Source organism: Porites lutea, chromosome 1 (assembly GCF_958299795.1).
Source record: "Porites lutea chromosome 1, jaPorLute2.1, whole genome shotgun sequence".
In the NCBI taxonomy this organism is placed as follows: Eukaryota; Metazoa; Cnidaria; class Anthozoa; order Scleractinia; family Poritidae; genus Porites; species Porites lutea.
Window position 1 is genome coordinate 1933095 of NC_133201.1, and position 8611 is coordinate 1941705.

General features: G+C 38.6%; 1 protein-coding gene across 2 annotated transcripts; it reads right to left on the reverse strand.

The window, feature by feature from the left end:
• Window positions 1-666: 666 nt before the first annotated feature.
• On the reverse strand, window positions 667-8376 carry LOC140941889 (uncharacterized). Of its 2 annotated transcripts, XM_073390896.1 has the most exons (8): window positions 8094-8376; window positions 6364-6477; window positions 5673-5747; window positions 4780-4926; window positions 3616-3756; window positions 2782-3476; window positions 2038-2209; window positions 667-1566 (listed from the first exon to the last, which is right to left on the reverse strand). In XM_073390896.1, the coding sequence occupies exons 1-8, from the start codon at window positions 8310-8312 to the stop codon at window positions 1369-1371; spliced, it is 1761 nt and encodes a 586-aa protein (XP_073246997.1). In that variant the 5' UTR covers window positions 8313-8376; the 3' UTR covers window positions 667-1368. The 2 variants fall into 2 exon arrangements, with proteins under 2 accessions (XP_073246997.1, XP_073247003.1); XM_073390902.1 differs by lacking the exon at window positions 4780-4926.
• Between the last annotated feature and the right edge of the window lie 235 nt (window positions 8377-8611).

Genomic DNA, 8611 nt, shown 5'->3' on the forward strand with positions numbered 1-8611 from the left:
AAACTTGTCCTGTACATTACGTAAGGATATCATGTTATATTAAGGATTCAACTTGATAAATTATCATGAAACTGGCGGAAATTCTTAATAAAAAATTCATACACAGCCGAATATTATACTAATTCCAATGTCAGTTCTCTTCTCGTTGCCATGGTATCCGTGGTGAGAAGTGCAGACATTTTAAGCTATAATTATATTAAATATTCAATTCGAAGAAGATATTTTTCAAAAGGGTGGTTCTAAAGGAAGGTCACACACCCCTGGCAAATCACACAAGACAAATTTTTATGCACAGTTCAGAAGTGGAAGAACTAATTTGTATGTTATCTGCGACAAGTTTTTTTCAAAATTGATACCTAAGCTTTTCGGTAGCCTGTGTACAGTCGCCCCCTCCCCTGAGATTTTTCCTGAGGGAAGATGGAGGGGGGGGGTCTGTACACAGCCTCCTTTTCGGAAGTACTTTCGCTTGTTTTTGAATACATTTTTGACAGAATCTACATGAAAACTCTTCCCTGATAATTTGCCGAGCCCTTACATGCAAATGTGATCACTTTACCTTTGTGGGAAACTGCCCACCTACCCCTCCCGTAAGCTAACATTTTGCCTTAAGTGAGAAGTACGTATTAATGTTGGCTTAGGGGGAGGGGTAGGTGGGCAGTTTCCCAGAAAGATATAATGATCCTGTACATGTAACATCAATATTTTTTGTAATAAATACTTTAGTAGAAGGTGAAAAGATGATGTGGGCTGTAATAAATACCTAATTTCCCCCCTTGCTGTTAAAATAAAGCAAACAGGTGACGATAAATACGAATTCTGATCACTTCAGTGCCAACTTTCAGTTCTAACATTATAAACCCTGACCTTCTTAAAACTTTAACTGATCTCGTTATGTCCTGGCTCGGCAAATCAGAAACGAAGCTGTTAACCAGTACTTTCAAACGGAGCTGTACAGGGCGTTCACGGCATATTACAATGCGCAAGGTGGTTCTATCTTTTGAGTCTGCGGTAGCCTGTTCAGGGCTCCAAGATAGCAGTGCAGTCGTGCATTAAAAAGGGGGCAAAAAAACGCGCAGGAGTTTACTTTCGCAATGTCCCTTCTATCTAACAGCCTGGTCACGCTAAGCCAGCATATAAAATTCTAGTGTCACGTTTGAAGTAAACGCTACTGGGCAGTACCTAATGTGAGTGCTTTTTTTTGTTTTGACTTTGGATGAAAACCTAACGTGCAGTAGTGTTACATTATTTGGTATATGAAAGAAAGGACTATCCCGAGCTGCCTTTCGGCTCTCACGTAAGGTAGCTTCAACCAAATTTCTTTTTGTCAATACCTTGGCATAGTTATATGCATTATACGGTGGTTCTGGTTTAATTCAGTTCAGCCATCATGGCAGTGAAATCTGACAGATTCTGATAGTCCGGGTCATTAGGAACCATACATATGTAGTCTTCATCCTCACACAACACATTAGAACCACCAAGCAGCAGCTTACATGGAAGACCATCTGCATGCTGTGAGTAATGTTCCACCAAGGATGTCAAATCTGTTAAGACCTTATCAAAACCCTGTTGGAAAGAGAAATAAAAGTAAGACATAAACATCTAGGATGGCGATCACCAGTTAGACATTTCAATTTTTGAAGAGAAATGAAAAAAAAAGTACTTTTTTGAGTGACAAACAAGAGTACTAATCGGGGACACTATTTAAGGTGGTCATCCGAGTCACGCCAAGGTCTAAGCCTCTTGCAGGGAAAGGCAGTACCTTCATTTCTCAGTTATTTTAAGATCCTGAGTAATGATTCAGCCCTGGGAATCGAACCTGCGACCTCCCGCTCTGCCGTCAAGTGCTCTGCCGACTGAGCTAATCCTGCCGCGGCAAAAAAAAAACGCAAAAGACAAAAAACAAACAAACACAAACAAACAAAAAAAGAATGGTTCGGAGACCCTCAGAGACTAATTCTTAACTTACACAGCTTTATAAGAGGGAGGGCTTCTCTTGATAATAACACGTGTGTAACTCACTTGATTTGTGCTAACCTGTATCATGACGCCATCTTTGACTTTAACAATCAGAAAGTTTCCAAATCCACTGGGACTGGTTTCTTGAGGAACGCGCATGGTCAGAGCATAGCAACCAGGCCGACTTTGACTGTCACGCACAAAAAATGACCCTTCCTCTGCCTTCTCTAGCATCTCAGTTACAAACTCCCTAAAAAGATCAATATTTATTATCATAAATACGGGGATATGACAAAGGCACACGAGGGCTATCAGGATCCAGTAAACGAGACACATAACAAAAATGTTGTTTCACTACCAACGTGATTATCTATCGCTGAAGAAATCTGTGTGGTCATACCTTTTTAGAAACATGGACAACACTTAAAGTTTCACGCACAAATAAAGTTTAAAATTCGTTTAAGTCAGTCGTGAGTGCCAGAATTTTTCTGGAATGTTATTATTTTGCGACAGAGACCTCAATCAGAAGATAGTGCTCTTGGTAATAGAGTCTTCAAATAGTAATTTTATTCTTTAATGTCAAGAGTTGGTGGAGGGCCGTGGTCTAAAAAGAGCAAAGATCAAGTACCTGAAGAAAACTTAAAGATACTACAAAAAAAAGTTTCTTGGGATAGGCACGGAGCATATTCCAGTGAACAAGCTATTAGAGGCTGTCTTACCCTTAGGCTTACTGAGTGCACCCACAACATTTTATATTCTGAGGCAATATGTTTAGTTTGGACTAACTTGGATTACTGTAATTTAAATCATAAGGTAACTGACCTTGGTATTCCAGGCATATACCAGTCTTCATTCTCATGACTGTTGCGTTTGGACACAGTTTTGTGTGTACTGCCTCCCTTTGTCACTAGATTTGGGTCTGAGGAGGACTTTGCGATTGGAGACATCAAATTCTGCTGGTTAGTTACAATAACAGACGCTGACTTTTTGTCACTTCTTGATGGTGGGGGAGTCTGGGAACGCCCTCGAGCAATATGCCCTTCTGAAGATAAAGGACGCTCCCTCTCGTGCCGAACATGAACGTTTTGCTCTTGTGGGTTTTTTTGAGAGTCTTGTACAATGGTTGCTGGTGCACTTATTTTCCTGTCTTCTGGCTGCAATTGAGAGGCTCCGGGAGTTCTCAGACGTTTTCTTTCAATTTCCGGACTTCCATCAGTTACAGCATCTGTCACCACATCATCTGATAGATTTGTCCTTTGTTCATTACCACCAAGATTCCTTTGTGCAAGATCTGATCGCCGCACCTCAGGAGGAGTATGAGCCTTGCCAAAGGACCTTCTTCTTCCAAACGGCGATCCCTGAGAAGACGTTGATGGTTGTACAGATGGTGCTGAGGGCATGGATTGCTCTTGTGAGGCGCTTGGACTTTTACCATGCGACTTCTCCTGATGCTTTTTCATTTTAGCCACAATGGCGTGCTGTGAATGTTCATGCCCTTGCCGAGCCTCTAGCTTTGCCTGAAATAAACGTTGAAAGTAATGAATTACGACACCCAAAATGGAACCTTTAATAGTTGCACTCTTAAGGTATACGGATCAGTGAAAAAAGTAGCAAATGCTGTCAATAGAAAGAGCAGAAACATGCTCCCATACTCACCCACCTCCTACCCTGGACCACCCTTTCATCAGAAACCACTTTGGATACTGGTTCCATCTTAAGCTCTGTTCCTTTTGGAAACTTTGAATCTGCAAATGCAAGTTGAAATGCCTTGCCAATCATAGCTGTCAAACTTTGTACCTAGTAAGAAAACGAAAACAAAACAGCATATCCAATTTATCCACTGATCACATCTCAAGAAAAGACCATCACTTTAATAATCATCTCTATTACAATGCCATTAAGTGATGCTTTGCCATGAAATAACTACAAGAATAAATTTAAGGTTACTTAAATGGAAACCTTTTAACTCTACAGCAAATGTATCCATTTGTTAAAACATTTCACTTTAGCAAATGGGTTAAAAGTCCTTCACCCCGTGTATACAAACTGAAATACCGACGACAACAGTAATACTGGCAACTGTAAGTTGCAAGCAATGATACTCTTTGAGTACAACAAATGCGGGTACTCAACAGCCCTAAAAATCCTGCAATAACAACAACTTAGCCAAATGAACAAGACTTTCACACAAGGAAACGACTTAAGAGTGGTCAATTGTTTCACTTTTTGGCAGAAAAAAGTGGTTCCAATAACAGGGATATCATATAAATGGTGTGCTTGCAAGGCAGTGTTCTACTATTGGACATTTTGAGGTTGTATGTGAGACTGGGTCAGTGTTGTCATTAATATTATTATTGTACTATGGGGCTCCTTATGAGGTTGTGCAGGAGACTGAGTTAAAATTCATCCCCAAAACAGTCCAAAAGTGCAATATTTGTTACAGCATATGACCTGGTCTGAAGCATAACCTCCATTATCACCAATACATGTTGCAGAAGGTCATGCTACAGCCTGTGGGTTCAACGAGTACATGTGTAAAACATACTGCCATAATGAGACTATTTTCATTCCGATCATTTCACACTTCACACACTTATCGCATTCGCTGTCATGTTCTCTCTTGCCCAAATATGCAAGAAACAAATTCGGAAGGCAGCATACAGTATCACACTACATGTCACGCAATGACCTGTTACAGTAAATGTTTTAATGCTCAAGTCATGCACCTTTCTCTTAAAGCCACTATGCCACAATTTCCTTGTATTTCCTGCTCCCTATCTTCACCCCCAAAATTACATAAAAGTGTTACAATGCTCTCACCTGTCTAACATATTTTGTCATGAACACATGGCAATGAATGGCTGTCCCCATCGGAGAAGGATTGTGTGACATGTAGGCAAAGAGTCTGAACTCGGGATCACAAGTGGCAAAGGAAATTCTTTGCAATGCATGAGCCATTCTAACACGCTGAAAACGTTAACGTTCCATAAGAAAATCATATCCAGATAACTATCAGTTTCATCATAATTCTAACAATAAACAATAGTAACTTCTGGAAAAAATTCAACAGCCAAAACGATAAGAGCTAACCCACTTTTAAAAAGTTAATGTAAGAAGACCATCCTAATCACTTTTATTTGAGTGGCCTACAAATACAGCTGTCTCGCCCCCCCTCCCCCACCCTTACTCCTGACTGCAAAATGTCCCTAGAGATAAGAGTGAGGAGAGATGTCTGTATTAACAGGCTACTATTTGAGACCAGTTCCCTAGCCTGAATTTCAGATGATTACTTAGAGTCATTTTTACTCCCTTGCTGAGGGAGTAAAAACGACTCAAAGTAATCATCTGAAACTCAGGCTATCAGTTCCTACCACCCCAGGTTGAGCATCTTCTGCCACATCTGAGCTAGCTGTGACTCGTGACTAACTTATTGCCAGTGGAATATGCTAGAAGAACCAACCAGGGCCCAGTGGTTCAAGGGCCGATTAGCGCTTAACCCCGGATTAATTTTAACCCTTGTTTGTTTTTCTTGTGTTCAAAAGCATTTTCTCGAATAATTTTCTCTGCTATTTTTTAGAGCTTCCAATCATCATCTTGTAGACAAAAAGAATTAAAACTGAAATGTATTTTAAGCTTTCAAATCTAACTTCAAATGTTGCACTAACCCTGGGTTATCTTAACCCAGCTTTGAACAACTCGGCCCAGTATTTTACCTGTCCATCAGCAGAAATGACTTTGATTCCATCACTGGAAATTAGTAGAAAAACACCAACACCTTTCTGTGCATCCTGGAGAATAAACAATTTTTCACAGTTAAACAAGTAAGAATGATATTACCAGTATCTAAAAAATTTACAAATATAGAACCAGTTTGTAAATGAATCTAAGTTAATAAATGACTTTATTAAACAGCATGAACTGCCTGTCGGAGGGAGGTTCCCCGTTGCTCACACACAGAGTGAAATGTTAGGCATTTGCCTTTCAGCGGAGAGCCCAAAGATTAAAGGCAAAGATTAACACTACTTTTTAATTAACAGGTGGTTTAGGTTGAATAAGTGGTTGAGTCAGTTTCAACATAAAAAGCAAAAGCCCTTTTGTTTAATAATGCGAAACAACAAATTTCACACCAAGCATTGTTTTGGAATTACAAACTTCTAAAGATTCAAGGCAATAATTTTAAAGACAGACAGAACAGGCAAGTTAAATGAATACCCATCCAAAAACACTGCAAACATGAAGAACTTAGTTTACAGGAAGTCGTGGGTGTAAAAGTTAACCATAAGCAGGTAATTCCAGCAAGTTTTAAACTTATCAAAAGGTTTACACAATGAAAGTATAGTGAAACGTGAATTCGTTGGACTAGAATTTGAATGCCGAGCCTGACAAGTGAACATCAAAACTTACCCTATACTCCCTGAGTTTCTTTTTCACAAATCTTGTTCTTTCTTTATGTGTAGTTAAGGTGGTCTCACCATCTTTAAATGAACCACTAAGGGTGACAGCAAATGTTCCTATATACTTGAATAAAAAAAAAATTAAAATGTCATTCAAGTTACAATAGCTACAAGAGCATATAACAGGTTTTGGTCATGTTGAGCCCAGTTTTTTGGGAAAACATGATTTTATGAGTTTAGGCTCATTTTCTTAGTCAGGAAATTCAAAAAGAGTCAGTTCATATTAGTAAAACCAATGAATAAATTTAGTAAAACTTTATCCTGTTTTGCACACATTTGTTTGGCTCATCAGACAGTTGATTAGATTGATTTCCAACAATTTTAATTTTCTCTGTTTTCTAGCCCTAGTAATCATAAAGAATCAACCAAGGATAAACCATTTTAACCTGAATTTCATTTTCACCTATAACAGATAATGTATCAGAGAACTGCTTTATGACAAAATACAGAAATGCTGTACATGTACTTTGCCTAGGCTTCAAAAATTCTTGTCATGCAGCCAATGCAATTTGGATCCTTTTGTCTCGGTTACATCATTCAAATGAAAAATGAAAGTTTAGGCCTGGGAAAGCTGTTCGGGAACCAAGAAAGGTAGCTGTAGTGAAATGGAGCGTACGTGATACACAGAATTCTCAGTGAGGTCTTCTGTACGTATTGTTAGCTTTAGCCTGTGACTTTAAAATAATGAAATAAATTAATGAGACCTATCACTTTGCTGGATATCACACACAAAAAAACTCATCTGATATCCGTCATTAGTAAGACTACTGAAAAACTACAAAACAAAAAAAACCAAAATTTTCAAATCCGATTGGCTATCAACTGTCCTGATTTCAGCACTAATAGGACAGTACGCACCATCTCACATGCGCGCTTAAATGGCTTTTTAATTTTCAGTGCTAGCAAAAAAAAAACCTCTCAGAATTTCTTGTGTTTTAACTTTAAAAAAGCCTAAAATATCACAAATTTTGTTATAGTTACGATTAATTGGTAACAGAACTTCGTTTCGTCCAATTGATCTGCATTCATATATACTCGTGATTAAACAAATTGGACTCCCGCTACGCGGTCTACCGATTTTGTTAATGACTCGCATGATTTCAGACCGAATTAGACTCCACTCAGTCCTATTAACATTATTAATAGTATTAATTACAAGCTGGACATGTACAGTTTGAGGTTGAGTTTGTATCATTGCATTGTGTTGTAGTTGTATAGTTTTTTGTAGGCATCAAAGAAAATCAAGTAGTTTCACTCTTTCACTAACATTCACCATCAACAAAACACAAAACGTTGCCAAAAAATTTGCATTCACTTAAGTAGTTTTTTATATTGGTCATGTAAGAATTCAATGCTTTTTTAAAGGCCCACTTAGGTGAATGGATGAAGCGTGTGATTATATGTTGATCTTCACAAATATTGAATAACCACTTGCTGGCTCTGTTCTTGTGACGAGTTCGTAAGATCAATGTGTAAAAACATGCAAAAGACAACCATCGACTGGCCGACTTAACAACGAAACAATTTTTGACAATATCAATTTGATTATTGATGTGGATGACGGAATATGATAGGTGTTAAACCAACTTGTCAGTTTTAGAACCCATTTTGTTTTAAAAACAGTGATGAAAGGAAAGTTGAATTTAGTGATTACAATAAAAAAAAGAAGATTCCAAATACCTGGCAGCTTTGTTTAGGCCCCAGTAACTTTGGTTGATGCTCTTCAGGATTTAGGTCAACAAACCCTTCGGGATCGAATCCATCTACACTGTCATCGCCATTGTCGTCACCTAAAACGGTCGAAGAATTTGAGGAAATCTTTGGGGAATGGCTCTTTTGATGACCGTTGTGCTCATTCAAAATGTCATCTTTGGTTTTATTCTTTTTCTTTTTGAACATTTCTCTCACAGGCAAACCTGGTTGAGTGTGTCGATTACAAAACTAGTGTTTCACATATGCGCCTGTTCATTTTATGGTCAGCAGTACTAATTGACGGAAGTTACGTCAAACGAGGGGGAAGTCATTGCATTACGAAACTTACGTCACGCCAGCTGTTTGCGTAAAGTAAGTCGAAATGGAAAATAGTGCTTGTAACGCGACTTCAGAAGCTTGCCCAATATCTCCCAAACGTCGATCCGAAGAAAGGTCAAGAAATAAGCCTAATGTGAAAGTATGAGAGACCTTACTCTGTGAGCAGG